At 38.2% G+C, this 25,318-nt stretch overlaps 1 protein-coding gene and 2 long non-coding RNA genes across 4 annotated transcripts in view; 1 reads left to right on the top strand and 2 right to left on the bottom strand.

Annotated features, from left to right (window-relative positions):
• The window catches only part of LOC136833701 (uncharacterized), a 59,872-nt gene that overhangs the window by 30,759 nt on the left and 3,795 nt on the right, over positions 1-25,318 (top strand). The gene's annotated exons all lie outside the window — the stretch shown is intronic.
• LOC136833702 (uncharacterized) lies at positions 8,091-16,046 on the bottom strand. Its single transcript, XR_010851571.1, has 2 exons — positions 8,906-16,046; positions 8,091-8,834 (listed from the first exon to the last, which is right to left on the bottom strand). It is a non-coding gene; the product is annotated as an uncharacterized lncRNA (long non-coding RNA).
• LOC136833700 (arf-GAP with dual PH domain-containing protein 1-like) overlaps positions 17,312-25,318 on the bottom strand; it is a 32,688-nt gene continuing 24,681 nt past the window's right edge. The window contains 4 exon segments of the mRNA XM_067095892.1: positions 17,312-19,107; positions 19,110-19,173; positions 21,397-21,531; positions 21,716-21,949. Coding sequence (XP_066951993.1) covers positions 18,872-19,107; positions 19,110-19,173; positions 21,397-21,531; positions 21,716-21,949 — 669 coding nt within the window. The 3' untranslated portion in view covers positions 17,312-18,871.

Genomic DNA, 25,318 nt, shown 5'->3' with positions numbered 1-25,318 from the left:
GACTGCCTGTACTGCTTACTGAAGGTTAGGAAATGCATGAAAAGTAAACAAAAATATCAGTATGCTGTCATAGTCCTCTAAGGGGATCCATTACTGTATAAACAATTTTAGCTGACATAGTAAGATCATATATACTATTATATATCATTATTAATAAATAAGCAAGCCAATAAAAACATCATTTAATTTATGCATGCATCATACCTAGTCCTTTCATCTACTCATTTGCAGTGCAGGTACATGAGTAGACAATAGACCATTCAGTACAGGCAGTTCCTGGTTAACGGCGATCTGGTTTTATGGTGCTTGTCTTAGCGACAAAAATCGGTAATTTTTGGTGCTGAAAATCGCCGATTTCTGCTTATCGGCGCTGATAATTCGGTATTGGCACCAATACATACCTAACAGGGGCGCCGATAACCAAAAATCAGCACTTTTCGGTGCCAATAAGCCCGAAAGTTGCCGAAAAAGCGCCAGAAATCGCCAATTTTCGGTTAGTGGCGATTTTCAGTTATCATCACACCCCCAGAACGGAACCCCCGCTGATAACCGAGGACTGCCTGTACAGTGGTCAACCTGACACACATCCCAAGCAAGATAGATGTAATTACAATAATTCATTCACTGAAGTCAGGAGATAAGGACAGTTGATCTTGGCACCTTGACTTCCGGAAATTCATTCAACCTCTGAAGAAGCTTGATCATAGTCCTTCTTTTCTCAACTTACTGAAGTTGGCGCTGTTCTGTTCTGTCTCTTTGCAACCTTGAACAAAGCCAGACATCTTTGGTATCCATTTACACCTGGAAGCTTACACCTTTCACTGTTGTACATGTTTCGAAGGTGATTAGTGAGATTGATCATACCACTTCTATGAACCTTTGGTTCCAATGACAGTACAGCGTCTATGTTGCCTCCTTAAAGACTGGACTTTCAGCCCAGTGCCAATGATTCATTCGTTTGCTTTGAGCTGGCCAAGAAACGGTGTCCAAATTGTCATTTCTCTGACTAGTGAGATGATCAAACGCACACCCCGCAATTTCCTGGTGGACATCAGTACGTTTCAGGCCAGATCTTTCGAGGCCAGGGGCATTGGTCTGTCCATCGCATTCAGGAAGAACCTGTTTGTCGAATACTAGGATGGAATGTAATCGTGCAGATCACATTCATCTCCTTTTACCTTGGGACGTTGCCCCTAGGTCTTTGGACTCCTCTTCCTTGGATTCTGTGGTGGATGCTCAACAAGTCATGTAGTTTACCCAGCTCTTGAGGGACAGGTTGCATCTTGCCTAAGGTGTGTGGCTTCAAGGAGGTGATTGTGGGACTGGCCTCCTCCCTTTCTCCTGTCTTCCATCCTCTTTCATTGGGGAGAAGAAACAGTGAACGAGCTGTCATGTATTGGACGGGCGTGCAGGTGATCTAGATGACTGAGTATCCTATCTATAATCTAGTTCCATGTGAATTAGTAGATGCAAATCCTTCCTTTTCTCTAGCAAGGGGAGAGAGGGACTGACTATGAGCAAACCAGTTGGTTATTCTTAGTCTTGGACACTTTGGGTTCATCCAAACCTTTTCTATTCAAGGATATTACGTTCCTTTAATTCAAAATGTCCAGAAGTCTGACAATTGAACATCTCTCTTGTTCAGTAGATCAGAGGTATGGTGTCCGTCCTTTGCTCTTTCATGACCAAGAAGAGAGTACCCAGGTGAGCCGAACTACCAGTCACTTCAAAGGTTTACTCAGAATTCTCCTTCCAAAAATAAGTCTCCCATGTGTAAAGACTGAGGGTTTGTATTTATGTAGGAACAAATGACAAATTTTTAAAGTAATTTGTATTTTTCCTAACCTACAAACCTGAGGTCTACATAAAGGGGGCCACCTCTTACCACCCCTCATTCTCTTACCTGGGCCAAAAGGTAAACTGTGTAGAATTGAATGCACACCGACTTGGTGGGCAGTGCTTCTGCCCCTACCATCAGTAGCTATTACCATACCACCTTGCAAAAGTTTAACGGCTGGATTTCCAGCTTGCTGAAAGTTAATCCCCTGTGTAAAGACCTCAGGTTTGTATGTTAAGAAAAATACAAACTACTTTAAAAATTATGTCATGTTTTATTCATAAGGCAGAAACAGCTAGGTCTAGTAAAGAAAAATGCAGAGGATGTCTGTTGTTGTAGTATATTTTACACAACAAACAATGAACTCACTATACTGTAAGTCTATGCCACAAATCAACATTAAGAGCTGGCAAAATAAACTTGACAGATGACATAACTCTATCCAAGAGTTTGAGATGAAAGTCAGCACCCAAAGACCACACTGGAAACAGTACTCCAGACAAGGAAGAAAAGAGTTAAAACACCTGGATATGTTAGCTTCATCCCAAAACATTAAAAAAATTTCAGCAAGATACCAACTTTTTGAGAAACAGAGGAAGCAGTATTATGTATGTTTCTCAGAAGTCAATTTCATATCAAAAGTTACACACCTAAAATCATAAGTACTGACATTTAAAACATTATCATTTACTGTATATACAAATCCAGAAGCAAGGGCAGAAGTGCTCTGGATTGACTGTCTTACTGAGTTTAAGCTTCATGTCCCAAAGCCTACTCCACTCATATGTTCCAGATCTCAATTCAAGGATTCTGCAACCACAGACTAAGGCGTGGGAAAGGGACAACTCTCAAAGTAATTCACAGGACATTCTGGTAAAAACATCGAGAATAACGGCGAGATCCCATGTGGGTGACTAGTGTAGCTCCTTTTCAGAATGGTGGAAGAGCCTTCTCAGATTCCTACAAGCAGTTAACAGTGACCCAGAGTTTCAGCTTTTTTGATAAGTTTACCATATAACTTTCAGTTGCAAAGAATGACAGCTTCTTTTGGAGGTGAATGGAGTTAAAAATCTGCAATTACAGAAATAGAGACATTGGTTGAACTGATGCCCTGTAAATCTGCTTCACACTGCCTGGTAAGGGTTGATTGTCAAGGTTTGGCTTGAATGGTTGATGGCTACAGCAGCAACAACCTCTGAAAAGCTTCAGCCTCTTGAGACCTTCATGTGTAAAGTTGCAGGCTGCCATGAATCATCATGGAACATAAATTGGAATTGGGATATAAAATTTAGGCCCAAGCCAAGCACTGGGACCTGTCAGGTCATTCAGTGCTGAAAAGGAATTTGGGAGTAAAGAAAGTTTTAAAAGTGTGAAAGGAGGAAAACCATGCAGTTGCACTATGGAACAATTGTTAGAAGAGGGTGGAAAGTGAGATGGAAGAAAGATAATATGAATGGAGGTACAATAAAAGGAATGAAAGGGGTTACAGTTAGGGGCTGAAGGAACGCTGCAAAGAACTTTAGGTAACATCTACAGTGCACCACATGAGGTGCACTGATGTCACTAACCCCCACATGGCATGGCACATGAAGAAAAGAAACTATGTGAGTAGTCTCACATAAGGAAGCAGGCTCCTGGGATTGTCCATTAAAAGCTAGTGATTTGCAACCCAACCCTGCTACAGCAAGCACCTTCTTGACTAGTCAAAATGCAGGTAAGGTGCAAACATTAAGGCTGTTTCAGGTGTGTTGCATGGTGTCTAGTTTCCAGGCCATTGGGTCTAGTTGTGCTGAGAAATAAACTGAAACCTCCAGTTCAGGATCATTACAAGTTAGTCCATTAGAGGCATGCCTCCACGGTTGCCATAGAGCCAAGCTGAAAGGCTAGCAGTAGTACAGGCAAGGGTAATTACATTAATACCATCAGTCAGATACCTTGCATACCAAGGGATACTTGAACACCTCAGTATGTAATCTATAGAAGAGCATCCATTATGAAGAAAGTTGTTAGAAACCTTTAAGATATTCAAAGGTAGATGTAACATAATACTACAGGATTGTTTACTAAGTGTGTATTATCTGCAGTATGCCTCACGGATGAAAACGAACTGAAAAGGTTTTAACACCAACCACTGTGAGAACTTCTTTACAATACTTTTAATATTGCCTCACTGTAGACCAGACTACCAGCTTTGATGGTGATTACCAATGCAACCAGCCAGTTAAAGGACAGATTAGAATAAGGTGTCTTCTTGAATAGAATTGCAAATCTTATGTAAGCTTATCCATGTAACTCTTAGGTCACTATCTCTACATACAGCATCATTGGAATGATACGGATAGTTGAGTTTTCCATCAAGAAGAGTACACACTTCTCAAACTGGTTCACTAGCAAAAAGGATGGGAAGCAAATAAAGTTAAGTAGGTTACTGGATATTCCACTAAACAACAGCCCTCCTTGAGTGTGGGGGTTGAATTTCTTTCTTTCCCATCAGCAGGTGCAGGCACCCTTTTCTCAGATGTGTCATCGTATGTTTAGTCCAGGATTCTCGTTTTATTTGTGGCTTCCCATTTATGAAGTGGACAGTAATCCTAAGAATTCGTCCACCTTTAAGAAGGCTTCCACAACCACCGTGTAGCATCTACTCCTGTTTCCAGCGCTGGTTGCTGGTTGCCAAGGAATTTGTTCAAACTTTTCACTGTTCAATCTTCCCAAAAGCAGACAATACTGAGATATACTTTTCTTTCTTTCATGCAGTCATGCTTCTTGACAATTTCTTTGCCAGTCAAGATGATGGTTTTTACAAAACTGAAAGGACACAATGATGATAAACTAGGGAACACCACGGAATTCTTGGGCTGAGGATCCCATGTTTTAGGATGGCTCCCACCTCCCTCCTAGTTTTGAATCGCTAGACTAGGTGCTTTAACAATGGAGTGAATTTTTTTGCTACTTAAGCCTAGACATGTTTTTGCATCAAGTCACTTTTGAATAGCCCAACATACCATTCTTCTTGGGCTTGGATGGAAGGTTTCTTGAAACCAGCACCCTTTGTCAGGTGAGTCTAGTTCCCTAAAACACAAACTTGGATTCATGCTTAATCAGCAGAGTCCAATATATTTCTCTAGTCCTTGCGACTATTTAACCTGATTCTGATTGTTCACTATCACAACTGACTGTGAAACTTTTTTCCTGATGTTAGTCTCTTCAGTGGACGCTCATTTTCCTGCCTTTGAAGCCTGGATCTCAACTTTAAAGAAACCCACACCTCTTACTTAGCATTAGGCACCCTTGCCAATCCCTCAAACATTCCTGATTAGATTTGATTTTTTTGACATTTTAACTGTCAAGTTAAGAACTTGGGGCTCTTTTGACTATCCAGTGAAAACAGGGATCTGGGGTGGTTGGGTAGCCAGATAGAGAGGTCTAGAATATAAAGGAGATTAAGTACTAGAATTTAAATGTGGAACTTGAAGAAAACCCCACAGTTTCCAAATGTGGAACTTGAAAACCCACAGTTTCCAAATGCAGAACTTCAAAACCCTACAGTTGCACTAAGAAATAATATTTTAGATGAAGAAAGGAAGCTGGAATAGAGGTAAAATAAAAGGCTAAATTGGGTGCAGTTGGGGGTCAAAGGGATGCTGCAAACACCCATTAGTAATGCCTACAGTGCACCATGTGAGGTGCATTAATGCTGTTACTTCCCTACAGGGCTCTTTTTCCAGAGACAGCCATAACAGGAAATCAGAACAAATCACCTAGTCAAGAAAAATTCTTGTTCTTTAGACTTGCCTTCCTGGGACAAGGCAACTTGGTCAGAATAGAATATGAATTTGGCCCTAGCACTGGGACCAATGAGGTCATTCAGCACTGTGATGAATGAAGATGAATTGCAGTGTGGCTGGTTCTCCCGAGTTACACTGCCCTTCAGGAAGCAACTAAAAACTCAGACAAGGCCAGTATTCACTTTGCCACCCTTTGCAAGTGTCATGGGAGGATGGTTAGAGATAGTGAATTGCAGTATCTTGTATTTAATTGCTTATACATTATCATCTCTTACTCACTTATGGAGATCTCATGTAAGTTTCAAGTCTCCATGACTTCCAGAAGGGACACTACATGATCATGCTTCTGGCTTTTGATACCCTTACACAACTTGCTTACTAAGTAGGTGTACCAGTGTTCCTTCATTTACTAATGCATACTTTTAAGATTTGATTGATTGATTATGAAATTTAGGTCTTGAAGACCAAGCGCCGGAACCCATCAGGATTATGCAGCGCAGCTATGAAGATGAAATATATAAGGAGGACATCCATCGAGACAGGAGCTGTCAGGAAAAAGCAACTATTGTGTTTTGTAATGTCCTCTGCAACAACATTATTGCTCTTTCTTAATATCTTAGAATTACAGACTTCTTACTGCATTTGATATTATGGAATTTAGGCTCTCAAGCCAAGCACAAGCACGTGGGACTTTTGACCACTCAGCACTTTAGACATTGAAAAGAGGGAGTGGAGTAGTTGGACAGCAAGATAGAGATCCAGAAAATAGAGGGATGAAGTGTGTGTGTCTATCTAGAGATTGAACAGCAAGGTTGAAGAAAGGAAGAACAAACAGAGGTAAAGTTTAAAGGCTATAAAGTGGGTGTAGCTAGGGGCCAAAGGGACGCTGCAAACACCCTTTGGTAATGCCTGTAGTACACCATATGATGTGCATTGATGGCACTGCCCCCTTCAGGGTTCTTACTGCATTGCCTGCACAGGGTTTCAAGCTCCTTATCCTATACAGTAATGGATTTTCTGTTAATGATTAAGCTCATTAGCTCTGAATCAAATTCTTCATTGCAATCAGCTAATTCTGGTGTGTCTACAGCAGCTTTATCCTCCATCCTAAAGCACAGCTTGGACTGCTGTAAAATGACAGGTTTGAAAGTCAAATTGAATTCTCTTTAATGTAAGCCCATTGTTTAAAATTTTATTTTTTCCTAACCTAGTCATTTCTCACAGCTATACAGTATGATGGACTACACATGAAGAAGGGTATTTACTGAACTGGAACTAAATGTTAAAAGGCACCTGAGTGGTGCTGCCAGTCAGTCAGCAAAAAATCATTATATGGTGTCTGGGATTCGTGATGATTTGTGAATGGGGCTAATGTAAATGATGGGTTGTTACAATAATGTTTCATCTAAAAGGACTATTTTTAAGTGATGGGTTTCCTTGAAGATATGGATTTTGTTTTTGAAAAAGACAGATCAGTAGCCCATGGAGAAAAACTAGAGAGATTTGATCCAACACATGCTTAAATTCTCTAGTCAAATAAAAGAAGTTTAGGGCAGTCAAGAAAGCACTCTCATATGAAACACAGTTCTGTCATGACAGTTTTCCTTAATTATCATTCATTTATTCAAACATTAGACATAAACAGGCTTTGAAATTCTGCTTCTTTAAAATGTAATAGCAAAGGAATTCAAACAAACTCGTAAGCAGAAAAACGACAAGAAAAAAATGTAGCAGGGCATGCTAAAACTTATTATGTAAAACTCTGAAAATTCAGTACAATAGTCCAGTTAAGGGGGCCAGCCAAAATATGGGTAAAATAAATTGGAAATTATATAAAACTTATGAAATAGATATGGCACATGGCAATATAAATGTTAGGTATTACATAAAAATTCATTGCAGGTTTATAGTTACAGGCAGCTTTCAATAACCACTCCAACACGCTTAAGCGTATGATTTGTATTTAGTAGTCAGTACGGTGTAGTACGTATAATTATACTAAATTTTACTGAAAAAGGACCATCAAAATTGACTAATGGCATCTTCTACCCATTGATACTAAAGCCAAATTTAGTTAAGCTCAAGCCTTCAAACTTTAGTCCAAGTACCACTGCAGTGCATCATTCCATGGCTATGCTCCCCATTTCACATAACTTCAACCTATTGTATGTAATTTTTCTGCCAATTTCATTAATATTTCACACAAGATAAGCTCAAACCTGTGCAAAAGATGTACTGTATACAGTATGATTGCTTATATTTTAAATTTTAAAGGATCATTATTTTTAATAATTTGTTGAAAGCCAATGAATAATATGAAGAATAAAACACGTTTGTTCAAAAGCTATTTACAAGAGCTTTGCACTATAATAATTTAATTCTGTCCATATTGGGCCAACCCCTTATAGGAAAATTATAAGTCAAACATAAGATTCTAAATCTGAAGGATAAATAAAAACGTAGGCTACAAAAAATAACAAACATGAAATTTATTTCCTAAAAAACTCAGAAAAAAGAAAATGTTAGACAGTGGCAATTTTCAATTTTACAGCATCTGAAGCTTTAGAATTTACAAAGAATTGCAGTAGTAAAACAAGCATGAATAGACATCTACAAAAAGCTCTACTTAATAATAGTGGGGTTCCAAGTAACCCAGACAGCTTAAATCTTACATGCATTTCATATTACAAAAATATTTAGAATTTACAAAGAATTGCAGCAGTAAAACAAGCATGAATAGACATCTACAAAAAGCTCTACTTAATAGTGGGGTTCCAAGTAACCCAGATAGCTTCAACCTTACATGCATTTCATATTACAAAAATAGTCATTCATGATAAATATATAGTGAATACCACTAACATGCTATATTTATATAAATATTTTATATGGATATCACCTGTACAGAATCAGAAAATTTTAGTTGAATACCATCTGACAAAAATCCCTAATTAAGTCAGAATACACTCAAGTATTATATGGAAAAAGTAGAACATTTCCCATAAAACCAGTAAAAACTATTATTTACAATGATTAAAGATAAGAAAAAATTTAGTTGCATGCATACAGAACCACATGCATAGGAAAACCATAAAAATCTGGTAACTCCACTTCCGTGAAAATAGAAACTAGGCTACCCTACTTTCAAAACTTCAACATGCAAGCCTGGTTAGTTACAAAAGGAAAAATTTAATTAACTTCATGCACACCTATTACATACATGTAATAGTTCACGCATGGTTAGTTACAAAAGGAAAAATTTAATTAACTTCATGCACACCTATTACATACATGTAATAGTTCACAATTGTGATACGTGAATTGTCTGGATATTATTAATTCCTCAGAGAAGGAGAAAGATTATAGTAATCATTACTAAACCTTAGCAAGGCATAGATAGATCTTCTAAAAGTTCTGGTTCTCATCAGTAATCATGGCAAGTCAGTATCGAGTATTTCTGTTGAAAAATAAGCACCGTGAGCTGTAATAGAAAGTGGGAATGGGAGGAGGGAAATTTCAAATTAAGTAATGGGTTTGTATGAAAAATCTAAAACAAAAAATTAAACCTGTTTCACAACATATCTTTTACTTGTAACAAGCTAAATTTCAATTTAGGAAACTGGGATTGAGCTGCTAAAACACCAGATAGGCTGAGTGGGCTGCAGGACATGAGGAGGGGAGAAACATCATTGTGGGAAAAGAACCCTGTACAAAATACTATTATGAACTTAGAAAAACCATAAACTAGGTTACTTAATCTAATTTCCACACTAAGCCTTAGAACAAGGCCACAAACTTTACAAGGCACTCCCATCTGCCTCCTAAAGTCCTGTAGATACCCAACTGTGTTACAGAAGAGAAAAGAAAATCAAAAGAGCTCCAATCTCATGGACACGGAACAAAACATTACTTAGCAATGGTTGAAGCCTTATGCCTCAAAAGCAACGAGAGTATTTATGAGCCCCAATGGGAAGAAAAATAATGTTATTTATCCATGAAAATGTTCTTTTGGTGAGAAATGATACCGATAAAAATGTCACTTGAATCCCATCTCTCTCTGAGCTAACAAGCCAACTAATCCCAATATTTCACACACTGCACTTAAAATACTGATAATGTACAATTCTGTTAAAAGCCTGTGTGGAGGTAAACAGAACATTATTCACAATGGATTCTCCACATTCTCAGGATGAACGTGGGTGTCTGACACCCACTTGCCCAGCATTCACAAGAGCCTGCCTACCATCCACAATCCCCACCTGCTTTCCATCCCCAGACGACGATACCTAATCAGCTGATTTCCTTTTGCTTATACACTACCTGGAGAAATCACAGATCGAGGAGCATGCCAGGATCAGATCAGAGGAGGAAAGGAGGAAACAAAAAGAGGAGAGGAGGCAAAGAAAACAGGAAGAATTAAGGGTCCAGTGACAGAGAGAGGAGGATGAAGTTCGCAGGCAACAGGAAGCAGACTGCTACAGTGCCTTTCTGCAAATACTAGCCCCCCCCCCATAATGCAAGCAACCACAGGAAGCCCCAGTGCACTGCCTCCAACACCTGCAGCTCCCACCTCCCCACCAGAGGGTGTAGCGACCCAGTGAGTACTTCCTCCACAGAAAGCAATTCCACCCCTCCTTCGCCCAGATGCAACTTTTCAAATTTTTCGGGAATGGTGACATCGATGGGACGATTATTCAGTCATGGTGAACCTGCCCATGTTACCCAGAGAGAAACAATTAATCCAGATGAGGATGTGTCTTGCCTTGGAGAGGCAAAGGATCCTCAAACACACCCTAGACATACCCCAAGACACCAGATTAAATGTCAAAGAAGTCTTGGATGCCCTTCAAGAACACATCAAGAGCCTTCGTGGCAAGAATCTACATCGTAGGGAGCTGCTTATCCGCAAACAGTTAGAGGGAGAGTCATTTTCAGACTTTTACATAAGGATCAAGAACACTGCAGAGGAAGTCGACATCAGTCCTAGTAGATCTTCAGTTTGTGAGCAAACCCAGGTGAAGATGGTCATCCTCATGTGAGTCAGGGATGAAGAACTGACTGAGAAACTCATAGCCCTCGACACCAATGCCTCTCTACAGGCCACCTATGAGGCCACCAGGAAGGCCACTTTTGCAGTTCATGCTTTGTCATCTCTGCTATATGCCCTCTCAAACTCCAGGGAGTAGAAGAAACATGGAAAGGGTGCCACCCCTACCAAACCATCACAGTGTTTCATACCAGTCATGCAACTGCACACATGGATCCACAGAGAGGTTGCACACATGGATCCACAGAGAAGTGTCTAGCAGAAGACAAGCACCTGGCATTGTGCCCACAACTGGAACCACAGCATAGAGGTGCCCTGCCAGACAGGTCCAGTGCCGCCACTGCAATTGACAGGGACATTACAACAGTGCTGCCAGAAGAAAACAAGGGTTGCCAAACAGAGTGCCACTTCCAGTGCCAAGCCTACACCACCCTCTCCGGGCAAGAACCCCAGCTGCCATCGGATGGAAGACCCTCTTCTATCAAGACACCACAGCCAATCTCCGTTTCCTTCTTGTATGCTGACATCGCAGCCAGGATTCAGGTGTTGCCAGACACGTGCCAACGTCTCTGTTATAGGCCCTCAGCCTCTTGACCTCCTGTGCATTCCTAGGTGTGCACTACAACTCCCACCAGTTACCCCAATGTTTACCAGATGGTTCTACAGTGACACCTACCTTAGGATCCTTCACTGCCACTCCCACCTAGATGAGAGATCCTGTTCAGCGAGAATCCAAGTCCATGAAGGTGTCCAAACACCACTGCTATCATATATCCACTGTGAGAGTTGGCCATTATTCCACCAGAGTTTCCCAGACCTATTCTAGATGTTACCGATGTCAATAGGTGTTCAGAGCTGCCTCTTCACACTGCCATGTTGCCTGCCGAAGCCAGAGACTTTTTTCTACAAATGTGCTGATCTCCACGGAGGAACTGAAGAAACCCCCACTCAAGCCGATGGAAGGACTCCCAATGCAAATCCATCTTAAGGAGGATGCCCTACCTTTTGCCATCAATGCACCTCGCCAGATACCATATGCCTTCCAGGAACAAGTCAAGGCAGAGCTTGAGTTCATGATAAATCAGGCTATCATTAAGCCAGCTGGTGACAAACCATCAGACTGGTGTCACCTGCTCATCATAGTACCAAAGGACAAAGGCATTCGAATCACCGTTGACCTCAAGAACTCAACAGCCAAGTAAAATGCCCAGCCCATCCGCAACCCTCACCATTGTTTAGCATCTGCAGCGTTGATCAGAAGGCCAAGTTCTTCACTACTGCAGATGACCTGCATGGGTACTGGCAAATGCATCTTGCAGAGGAGGATCAAAAGTTAACCACATTTATCACGCCCTATGGCTGATTCCAACATTGCACAAGACCAGTGGGATTTGCGGCCACAGGAGACACCTACTGCCTTCGAGGAGACAAGGCTCTGCAAGGTGTTGAGAATTGCGTCAAGGTAGGTGACATCATCCTGCTGTTCAGTGAGGATTTCCTCAGCCATCTCTGCTGAATCTGTGAGATTTTGACAAGGTGCCGCGAGTTTGGCATCACACGTAACAAGGAAAAGTTTGTGGTTACTGCCTCCAGCGTTACCAACTGCAGGTTTTCAATCTCCAAAGGTGGCATTTCAGCAGACCCCAACAAAGTAGCAGCAACCAAGGGTTAGTGCACCAATCTTTGTTGTTCATTCTGGGTTAGTGAACCAATTGAGATAGACTTTACTCAGATAGCTAACTCAGCTAAGCCTCTTAGACCCCTTAAGAGCCCCAAGCGTGCATCTGTTTGGACTGCAGATCAGGACGGAGTATTTTGCCAAGGGAAGAGGGCCCTGGCTAGCCCACCAGTCCTTGCCTCCCTTGATCCAGCCAAAGTTATCCTACAGACCAACACTTCTTGAGTCAGTAGACTAGAATGTGTGCCCTTCTACAAGACCACAACAATGGAAGAGACTGCTTGGTACAGTGTGGCTCTTGTTTCCTCTCAGACGCCGAGACATGCTTCACCCACAACAGAGTTGGAGATGTTAGCCGTAACCTGGGCTATGTCCAAATGCAAACTGCACCGATAGGCCTCCAACATTTTATGTTGATGATAGACCATTGCCCACTGGTGCCAATTCTCAACCATTACACTCTGGATGTGGATGAGAATCCCAGTTTGCAACATCTCAAGGAGAAAAGCTCACCATACCCTATGCCCTGTCACGTGCCCATCATCCAGCTCACATCACAGGTCAAAACCAATTGTGTTGAAACTGGGCCATACATCAGGACCATTGCCACCGCTCATGCAGCAGCCCAAGAGGACAATGCCCCACTCCTGAACACTGACAGGATTATTCAAGATCCTCGTGTTTCAGTGAGGGAGGATCCATTGTACATCCATCTTTGAGACTGTGCACCCTCAGGATTTCCTACCAATTGTTACAACTTACATAATTCGTTGGCCCCATTCTGGAAACTACAGGGCAGCCTCTCAGTTGACGCTTGATGCTGAGACTTGTACTTTGTGGGGCAAGGATTGTAGCTCCTGCTGCCCTTTGCTGCCACACTCTATCACAACTCCATGACAGTCACGGGGGAATAGAGGCCACAAAGCAACGAGCACAACAGACTGTTTACTGCCCAAGAATCAAGTCTGATATTGCAAGTATTGTCCAAGCTTGCCAGGTTTTACAACCCAGCCTCCAGCAGGAACCTCTTCATAACGATGACCACCTTACTAGGCCCTTTGAGTTTGTGTCACCGGACTACTTCAACATCGCAAGGAAGTCATTCCTCGTCATGACTGACAGATTTTCTGGCTGGCCTTTTGGTTGCCCCATGCTACAGTGACAACCGCCTCTGCAATGATTAGGATCATTCAGGGATTTCATGGAGCAAAGGGGAGTACATTATCTAGTTAAGACCAATGGTGGACCTCAGTCCACCAGCCGTGAATTCAGGGATTTCATGGAGCGAAGGGGAGTACATTATCTAGTTACTTCCCCGCACTGCTCGCAGTCCATTGGTCATGCCAAGGCCACTGTGAAGGCTGTGAAGCATCTTATACTGAAGACAGCGCCCTCCAGCAACATTGACTGTGAAGACTTTGACCATGGCCCCTTGGACAAACTATAACTTGACAGGCAAAAACAGTGTATCATTTATTAATTATAGAATCTTGAAAAGGAAACCTACCAAATGTGGAATGCAACTACTGCAATGTAACAGCAGATGTGTTTTCACATTTCAGGACAACTAAATAGATTTTTAAAAATTTCTGCAAAACATGAAACAGGAATGCAGCTTCCCTAAATACTGGAAGGATAATGCTGTGACACTAAAGATTAATCCATTTATGCACAGTGGTGACTACTATTACCATCTTTCTCTGAGAGACTGTGTTCTGACAGTTCATAGGCCATAAATGTGGGCTATCATATGAAATAGTCTTGTCATGAAACACAATTTGACATGAAGGCATTACCAAGCATTCACTGCACATGCTAGGCTGAGATTCTTTTTAATACTGAAAACATTGACAATTGAGTCTAAAACCACAGTTGGGTAAAGGTTTGAAAAATCTCATCAAAATATTATTACTAGGTGTACTGTACCTGTACTGTATTGTGGTCTTGCACTGGTAATTCGATAAAACTATTGTATAAAGTGCAACTACTGAAATCTACTATGACCTATTAATGTTATGAAAGGCCTTGGTTTGGAAAAGGAAAAATCTAATTATTTCAAGCCAGTCTCTAATATTTCAAGATATACACATTTTTATATTAGCATAAACTACCAAAAGAAAAATTTAAAAAGAATGAAGAGTTAAAATTTTTATATTAGCATAAACTACCAGAAGAAAAATTTAAAAAGAATGAAGAGTTAAAATGTTATTACTACTTCAAATTACTATAAGACCTCTCTCAACTAGTTTCAAATGTAACAACTACTGTACATACTTTGGTCAGCACCCTGTAATATTAGGAGCATTTCATCTTCCTTTAAGCAATTTTTCATGTTAAAACCTAGGTAACAACTGTTAATATGTAGTAAAATGATAAAATTATATTTGGTTGTCTTAACATCAATCTGAACAGTATTCCTAGAGTAATACATTAGGCTAAAGTATCCCTGTACAGCAACCTCAACTAACCAGTAAAAATTAATATAAAACACAACCACTTCAGTATTTTCACACATTGTTCAGAAGTTCTGCCCGTATGGAAGAGAAGAGGATGAATGTTTTCCTTACTTGTGAGTCTTGTTAAACAGCCTACTTAGTCCATTTGACTTCTTGTGGCCATTCAAAGGTATGACTGAAATTTCAACCCACAGAAAAATAGGTTTAAGAGTAAGTGTTAAAGTAATAAAAGTAAATTCAGCAGCACATCTGCTGTTTGAACTGAGTTTCAAATAAAAATATTGTACTATGACTAGGCCAAACCTTAAAAGCAGTCATCTGAAATCATGATCAAATGTAAGTTTGAATGAATTAATTTTGATCAAGAACTAAATGAGTGAGAAAGAAATTTTCAATAACAAATCATACCATTACTTTAAGTAGTTCCAAGCTATTTACTAATACCCAAAGTAGTAAGCTTGAAGAGAGTTCAGTCAGCTGTTTACTAGTGTTGATTTTCACCCTAACCATATGGTATCTTGGACATGTAAACAGAAATCTCTTTTAACTACCTTTCATGTATGTTTTTATCATTAAATTAAGACTGAATTGAGAAAAGCATACTGTACACCTAAAAGCACTTTCTTACATCCTATACAAGAAAATATTAATTGGATTTAAAAATTCTGTCCAAGCTCATGCCTAAGTAAGGCCTATGTACAGCACAAGCAAATCTTCAAATTAAGAAGTAGCTAATCTTCCAATGTTTGCCCAGTTGTCCCTATACAGTACTGTACTACTCATAGTGTGCCACACAAGGCATGCTAAGATGGTCCTACTGGTTTTCAGTAATGCCCCTCCTGCAACAGTTGCACTGCTTTCTGCCTTTTGCTTTTCATTCATTCCCAATGGTTTCTTCCTATTTAGCTGTCCTAGTTAAAGTTTAACTTTAAATTCCATGATTCATGAAAAACAAATCCTTTAGTCATGCACTGTGAGAGGATAGAACTATGACTCAGTGATCTCATTGAACTTATTAATACAGTATACTAATTTCTCAGTTTTCATTTATGTAAGTCATTGGGAAATATTTTCAAGTACAGAGGTCTGCAAGCACAGCATTCTTTAGCAGTTTTAAAAAAGTCATAAAATAACTGTAGATACTGTCACATGCCTACAGGAAAACTATGTGAACTATGAAACTTCAGATGATGATCCCTAACTCTCTTATAAGACTTGTTTTTCAAGAACAATACCTATCATTTAAGTCAAACAAGAATTTTTTTTACTAAAAAATCTTAAAGGTACAGATTGAGATGCACCTCCATTCAGTCTATTAAACAACGAGGCCAAACTCTTACTTGTGGTATACCACATCACTAGACCTCAAGAATAAGTTAATAAAACTACACATCTTATGGGGTCAGACAACTGGGACCAAAACTGATTTTTAATTAAAAAATAAACTCCCTTCACTTAAAAATATATGAAAAAATATTCTAGTGTAAGAAAATATAACTTAGACTATATAAGTACAGCACTCAAACCAACTGTCTACCCTTCAAGCTTTCTCACTTATAGTAGTCAATACATTTCCAGTATAAAAATCCTTCACATAAAAACTTGACTGATCTGGATCAGGTGTATTTGACATGACCATAAGAATTACTTGTAGAATATATCTCAATACAGATTGTAAACTGTTCCAATAAATTCAATGAAAGGCATAATTACAATTATTATTTCCATTATCCTAAGTTAAATGACACCAAGTCATAATTTCTACGAAAAAAAGTATGCAAATTCTAGCTTGGGAACTAGTAACTTTAAAAATCCTTTAATAATTAAAAGCCTCAGTATTATGCAATTCCCTGATATAAAAAAAGCATTGGGCTTACTCGTAAAATTAAAAAAGATGCTGACCTTCAATCTGCAAATTGTAAAATATGTCAAGCATGAAAAGTGCCTCATCTTTGATAACAATCATCTGTGCCGTTTACCTGCTTCTAAAAAGGTAATTTTTGCATCTATTTCCCTAAATAAGAATACTGTATTGTGCCCCATCAATACTTTTATTATTAAAAATATAACCTTCAAATATGTAAACTGACAGACTAAGATGGTTTGGGCATGTGGTGAGAATGGACGAGGGACAAATAGAAAAGTAAATATGGACGTTTATAAGAAAACACAGAAATTCTGGTAAAATGTGCACATGAAAGAAGAGAATGGAGAGGAATCATTTCCGGTCTTGCCCCATTACAGGAAAAGCTGGCATAAACATGTTAATTATGGAGATTATGCAAATGCATAGTCTTACACCAACTGGCTGAAGATTTAGGCTAGCCTTAAACTGAGTGCTTTATGGCCTACTACTAGTTTCCTCACTATATGATCCAGCCTTGGCCAAACTAAATACACTGTACACGTCTGATTATTTCTTCACAGAAACTATAGTAATGAACATGATCACTAAGTACAATATGATTGTCAAGATTCAAAAGAAAAATGCAAAATAAAAATGCCTTTCTTCTGTATGGGTTAATATTACGTCTTACACCACAAAATTACTAAAGAATGACTTCTGGATTTTGGTAAAAAAATTTTCAATAATCCCTTGAAGCAGCAACATACCTCAAATTTTCTGGCTCTCTCACCTTGTTAAATCTTTCAACTAGGCAAAATAATTTTTTGATTCAACAATATCAATATCTGGCAATATTAAAAAAAAATTCTCATGCAAAAACTACATAAGCAAAAAACAAACCATGCAACTCTTGTAGTTACGCATGCTTACAGAATATATGAATATTTCAGAACACTTTTCATGCTTCCTATATAAAAATAACTGCCTTACTAGAGCCAATGTTTTGAAATCCCAAAATGCAGACTACAAGATGATGACAATGATTATTATTATATTATTATTGCAGTAAAATATTTATTATTATTTGGTATAAAGAAATCTAACAAGACCACAGATTCACATTTCTTGATTCCCATAGGCTGACCCATAAGACTAACTTACAAATTAAAGGTAAATACTACACTGGAATCACGCACAGGAAAAGAAATCATTCCAGTAACAAGACCAATGGGTCCAAAAGCTAGACTTACAGAACTTGTCCAAAGGATTTGTTCTTAAATTAGAAAAAATCCTGTACTGTAGTTCCTGCAGGAAGAGGAATGTTTCTAAAATGAGACTAGCAGCCCCACTCCCACCAGCCTACTGATTTTTAGGCTTTTCTCTTCAATTTAACATTCACTGTACTCAACAAGGTATACTGTATATAGTACCACTACATCTATGAGGTAAACCTAAGGGCTTTTTACAGCATTTCTAGCCTCAACTAAGTTACTCAATACCTTTTGCTTTCCATGCATTTTCTCTGGTTCTTACCATCTAGATATCCAGCTAACTTTACCCTTCTCATGCTCCAATTTTCATCTCTCACTTTTGAACAAATACTCTGGGCCAGCCCTATGAGTCTAGACAAATGATAGTGTTCTAATTAAACTACTTTCTGATAACAATAGTATCATTAATTATAAATACAGACCAGGAAATAGTTTGTTGACTTTGCATCTGGCAGTTTTCAAGACAATTGTTAGTCAAGAAAGATGAAAAGCTTGAAAAAATGGAAGGGAAAATGATAACACCGGGTGATTAATGGCTGAAACTGAGGTGGGGTAAGGTTGTTTGAGGAATATCTCCACTTGAAGGGTGTTCCTCACCTGGTCTGCCTTTTAAGTAACAAAGTAATGGCTCCAGTGAGGCAGTCGTCTGTACTTCCAACAATACATAAAGGGTACAACCAGGCAGTGGCAAATGCTAAGCATAAATTACCATGAATATTTACAGTCTTCTACTTTTATATATATGTGCGTGCTATTGTGCTTTGTTACTTTATATTGTGTGATTAGTTACCTTGCCTCTTGCATATTCAATCTTTTAGTTTTTCTTGAAAAGTATTTAAATATGCATCTATACATAAACACTGATATTTTCAGTTTACATACCAGTTCCTTCCATAAACATTATGAAAAAGTACATGCTAGGGAAAGGGCAAGGAAGAAAGGTTAGCGTCATGGTAATCTTATCGAGGACAATGGAAAAATTCGAGAATTTCGTGAATGCCTTTTAGAAGACGCTAATGACATCTTACATTGATTATCTTGTGGTCTAAGTGGTCTTTCTAACACTGCATTAATGGCTGCCATCCATCTCGCTCGCTCATCCCAGGTGGCTGCTGACATCACGTATGTGCGATCAGGAGTAATAAGTGAAAATGAGAAGTCATGTTCTTTGCATCCTCTTGGACACCTTCCTTTACACTGTAGTTGTCATCCTTAAAGCCTAAGAATATTTCTCCTCTTGGGAAGGCATCCTGAAAGAATAAAAACATCTTACTATTTCATGTTTTTACTATTTCATCTCTGAATTAAAATGACTAGACAAGATAATTTAGCTACTAAACACAAGAGTAAAGTAATTGTATTAAGAGCTCTTCCAGTACCATAACCATAGGAGGTGACTACATAAAAGATATTTCCACACAGTTCCTAAGTAATATGTACAGTATACTGTAAAATTTCCAAAATCCAGATTTACTAATGGAAGAAGGCTGCCTAGTTCATGGCCTACCAATACAAGACATAAAACTATTTTACAGTGTGAACACACAAAACTAACTAATTGTGTCCCATCTTTGCAAAATCTGCAACTTCAAAATTTTAATGTACTTCATGCAAATACAATTTAAACACTATTGTAACCATGTACATTATATAAAATCTTACTGCAAAATTCCTGGAAATTACTGAAAATTAAAAAGTAACCTTTAACCTATAAAAATCTACCAGAAGTTCATTCACAATCCCTTATCCAAAACCGCTGGTGCAGATTTTGCAACTGCAAAACACAAGCACAGTTTGTTTCTAACAAAACAATGTAAAAAGTACAGCATAAACAAGAACTGTAATGTGTTTATATACTCATATATCATCCAATCTCCTGTACCAGATGATCCTTAAAATTTTGTCCCAAAACATGGTTTCATCACATACACCATGTATAGTGTGAGATGCATTTTCAGTAGATTACACAAGGCATAGTTTTTTTCTGGTAGATTATAAACTAGACTAGGCTTCCTATGCCTGTCTCAGTTTTGGTAGATTGCATTGATAATGCATAGTATATAATAAGTTAAATTTTAACTCATTAGTAAGCCTTGATGCAAAAATTCAGTAGTTAAATGCAAATCTTCATACATTCAATTAGGCTTATCAAACCTGTGGCTTGTCTATGAATTCATTACACACCTATTTCTTATTACGTATTAATCACTTTCTACTGCATGCGTAACACTGGCATAAACAACCGAACTGAGGAACAGATGTTTGCCGATGTTAATTACCATATCATGTTTATTAACAGCTGCATTACAGTTGCTGACTTATTAAAAATTTGCTTATTTTCAATGGTGACTTCCATAGATAAATATAAAATGCATTTTACTCGTCCTTCATGCAATGGAGGTGTTAAGTAAGTATACTGTACCACTAAATTTAAGGCTGTAGCTGTACAGGCTGCAAAACATTGCTGAAGAGGCAAAAGCAACATCCAAAACTGGAGAAATAACATCTTTTACTTCATTTAATTTACTGCATGTATGAAAGTAAGATTAATTTCTAAACCCAGCTTTGTAATACTGTACATGAAAAAAACGTATCTCTGAATTAAGTTTCATTTAGCAACTAACAGTAATGATGATTTTTGGAACAAGCCCACAGACATGAAATTCAAGCTTCCAAAATATACAGTGTTCATTTGAAAGAAGTAACAGAAGGTACTAATTAGTGCAAACTACAAAACAGAAAAACAAAACAAAAAAATCATACAAAAATGAAAAAGTATCAGCAACACAAGCTAAAATATTTCCAACAATAAACTAAATAATAACAATTTCCAAGCAATTCAAATCTAATAAATACTTATTTTACTGCAAGTTATTAGATTAAGTTCTGTTGATTTACAGTTAAAAAAACATCCGTCATCAGATCTGTAACTACAAGCTATATAATGCATACTTTTGATGACAAAGAAGCATATTTTAAGTGGTCATGTTCTAATAAAAAGAATAAAGGAAGATATTTATATGGTTTGTTTCAAAACACTCAACATTTATTAATATTCCTCTACCCACAATCCATTAACTCACAAATTTTTTTAGCAATGTGGCAGCAATTATTAAAAAATTTTAATGCATTTTCATAATCTACAATACTTGGACAATGTTACTAAGCTTAGTAAATTAAAGAGTGCTTTCACCAAAACAGAATCAACCATGGCTTTCCTTGAGCAGCTTTGAAAAATTTCACCACCAATCAGAAATTTTTGGCTACCACTATGAATTTAGAAAATGGAAGTTATGGCTCTTACAGCTGTTTTATAATCATAAGATCTAATGATCATGAAAAATCCAAAAGTAAATTCTTAGTATGGGAATTCAAGTGCAATATCAAAGTCTAAAAAAAAGTGATACATGCTGAAATGCCTGGTGAAATGATCTGACATCAGTGTAAATTAAAATAAACCTTATTTCACTTACCAGTTGACCCTCATGATACATAAGCTTTCGATCATCAAGTATACACCAGCGCTTTCTATATGCATCTTTTTCATTTGGTCCCGTCTTGCACAGCCATCCCTCAATGGCAAAATCTGATGTCAAGTAGGGCACTAACTGGAAATACATTATGATTATGGTGTCAATGAAAATTGCATGGCAGGAAACTTACAAATACAACTTTTTAATAAAAATACATTACTCCAATATGCCCTCCACAAAGATATCAATAACTATGAAGGAAAATTACAAAAGTAGAACTAGTAAATATTCAAGAAAAATCATTTCCTTAAAAACTCACCTCTTCAGCACTGGCACTTGGGTAAGCAACCATCAACCAGTTTAATTTTATACTTCGAATAGTTGTGTACCAGTGAATGATCGTTTCACCACTTTCATGATGCACATATAAATGTCTCGTTGACCCATCTGTCATGTAGGACAACTGCATCCCATTTTCTTTATTCATTTTGTTAGGTGCAAGGCAGACATTTAGCTCTGACAGAAGTATGGTAGCTTTTGGTTCTTTGGAGTTCTGGAACAAAAAATTAATTACATTTCATAACAGCCACCTTTTAGGTTCTGATAGTCCTTACCTAAAAACTACCTTCATAAAACAATGTAGTACAAATTCAGAATGAGCAAGGGTCACTCTATCTTATTCCCAGATAAAGAACTAGTTGCCTGATGGGACAAAGATGTAAGGAGACTAAGTCTTTGTGGTGTCATCAGAGCAGCAGATTTATAAAAATTTCCTCCTAGAGCAAAAAAAGTGTTTTCATATCTGTTTTCTAAGCCAGTGTCAGGTACATTTAAAATGAATATGACAAATCTTTAAATCAATTTGTATTTTTCATAACTCTCTAGCATCAGCTGGAGTCCGGTTAAAAAATAGTTACAAGGAGTTGGTGGCATTGCTAGATGGCCAAGATAGAGGTGTGAAGGAGAGTTGACCTCCTATACCCCATCTCAAAGCATCGAGTCAGTTTTCTCTAGCCCAGGTAAATTATGAGGGGTTGGCTTGAGGTGGGCAGTACAGTATGTTTTAAGACAACAGGTTTGTTAGTTATGAAAAATACAAATTGATTTGAAAATTTGTCATTTGTTCATATAAAGAACAAACCTTTGGTCTTAACATATGGGAGACTTACTCTTGGAGGGAGGATAGAGAAGCCTTAGAACCAACTGGAGCTTCAGCTCACCTGGGCTCACTTCCTGGCCAGAGAGGGACATAGGAAAGAGTGATATGCCTCTGAACTGTAAAGTAAAAGGATATTTGCCAGCCAGACATCTGGGTTAAGAGATGATGTAGCACTGTTAATTGTGTTTTTTGATCGGCAGTATTGCAGACAACAAAACGCCATTAGCCATCAGCCTTGTTTGTTGTCACTTTGTCATTTCTCTCCCTTTGTAAAGAGAGGAAGGGACTTGCTTCCAAAAGAGTTTTTACGGTGTATTAACCATCAGTAAAGTACGGCAACCCATACCGGCAGCATTTCAGTGTTGCAGCGCTTGGCTAGTGACATTGTTAGCCAGGTTTTTGTAATGGAAAGTTTGTAAGCATTGGTAACACTCGGCACTGGTAAGCATTTATCTGATAACCAGTTTAAGCGGTTTATCGGTACATGTCATGGCCATTTACTACCATAATTACTACGCTGTTCCGGTTAACGATGATTTTTGCTTATTGTTGCTCAGCCGAGAAAAATGCCATTAAGAGGCGACTGACCAATGGAAAGGAGCTCTACACTCACCTGTATCTGACCAGTTCCAGTACATGATGGATAATTTCTATCCACTGCCTGCCAGTAGAGGAGAAAAAAGAAAGAGAGTGGAAGACCAGTCAAACATCTCATCTCACTTTCAAAACCAACATCTTAGGAAAGATGCAAACTGTCCTGCTAGGGACCCATGGAAAAAGTGTCCAAAGACCTGTGGGCAACGTCCCTTGTGTGAAGGTGGTTTGGCGCAGCAATGTACCAGCCTTTAAGATCCTTTTAATCAACAGGTTCTTTTTGAACATGATGGAAGGGCCTAGACCCCTAACATATGTGCTCTTGCATGTACAGAATTGGCTTCTGGATTTGAAGAAGTACAATAAGCTTGTTTAATTACTTCTTGAAGCCAAAAGGAGACAGTATTCTTGTACACTTCCTTCTTGACCCGGCCTGTACTAACAAAAAGTCTTCAACAACCTGGCCTGAGGTGGCAAGTCCTTTTTAGGTAGTTACGCAATGCCCTAACAGGACATAAAAGTAACTCATCAGGGTCATCACCAACAAAATCTGAAAATGAAGGGATGGAGCAAGACTTGAATTTGTTGTCGTGAACGGAGGTATTTTGAGTCTTGGCCATGAATTTCGGGAAAAATTTGAAGGCTACAGACGCCCAACCCCTTGTGTGATGTGTTTAATATCAAAAGATAGTCCATGTGGTTCACTTACTCTCTTGGAAGATGCTAAGGCTAACAGGAAAACTGTCTTCAGTGTTACACTCCTGTCTGAAGAAGCTCTCCGGGGTTTGTCTCAATTAGGAGGTTTAAGATCTCTCAGGGAACAGGACTGTTCCCACATGAGTCCATCTGACACTATCACATACCATTCTCCCAAGGGTGATGTGAAGGTTACGTCTATGACATTTCCATCTCTCATTCATCATTATCCCATCCAGAAATGGAACTTCAAGTAATCTTCCTTAGGATATCACTTCTTGATCTATTCAGCCATCTGCTTCCTAATATTTTTAAGGCTTTACTTTATTCTTTAATTGATAAAACCTTTTAGATATAGTTTCAATGTCATACAATGATTCATGTCTGTAAAATGATACTGATCTTATGTATAATCTTGCTTTCCAGTTCAATTTCATTCTACTTGATTTTTGCATCTTATTCTGCCTGCCCACTTTTTTTTTTTTTAGCTTCTTTTAGTCATACTAAATTCTAACTCAATGAATTTGTATTGGATATCATTGTTCCTAAATAATTAATCCTTTCTCCAACTAGTGTAATTTCATCCCCTTGTGAATACTGTCCTAATTTTTATTTTTCTTAGATTTATTCTTAAGCTCCTCTTCTTACATTAATCTAACCCTTCCTTCCATCTCTTACAACTTTTTCATTATAAAATGCATGAAGAGCAAACAACAAAGGTGACATAACATTACCCTGTAGCACTAAACTACAGTAATCACTGCATTCATTTGTCAGTACTGTGCTCTATCAACATTAATTTAGCATCTGATTCATTCATGGTTAGTTTCAGTTTTATAAATTTAACAGGAATAACACAATGACATTCAGTATGACCTTCCATAATACTGGTTTGTGGATGCTGCCGAAAATGTTGTAATCAACAAAAGACACCACAAGATGATTTGTCAACTCCACACAATGCTGCACAATGTACCTTTACACAAATACTTGATCTGTGCAATTCCTGCCTTTTCTAAAACCAACCCATTCATCTCTATGGATTTTCCCAATATCTTCCTCAAGCTTACTGAGGATGTGCATTGTGAACATTTTCTTCTGTCTCCTAAAACAGAAAAGTGCAATGTCTGGGTGCACCCAAAAACCAACAATATGGGCATATAAGAATGATGAAGCTGTGGTGAAACAAACTTACTGTGCTAAAGAAAAATGAACTACTGAAAATAATATAAATTAGCAAAATGAGAATGCTTGCCACACCACTAATACATCTTTTATTAATTGTTATTTGTAAATTATTATAAATAGTACCTGAAATATTAAACTACTGTACAGTACAGTGTAGTGTATACCTAATTTTAATAATGATCAGATACATGAATCTAACCAATTGTTTTTAAGCAGCAAAAACAGTTTTACAAAGATATGTAAGAATGTTCTTATATATATATCTGAATCACTATGAAGTACAGT

Source organism: Macrobrachium rosenbergii, chromosome 52, assembly GCF_040412425.1.
Source record: "Macrobrachium rosenbergii isolate ZJJX-2024 chromosome 52, ASM4041242v1, whole genome shotgun sequence".
In the NCBI taxonomy this organism is placed as follows: Eukaryota; Metazoa; Arthropoda; class Malacostraca; order Decapoda; family Palaemonidae; genus Macrobrachium; species Macrobrachium rosenbergii.
This window is presented reverse-complemented; position numbering and strand designations above follow the sequence as displayed.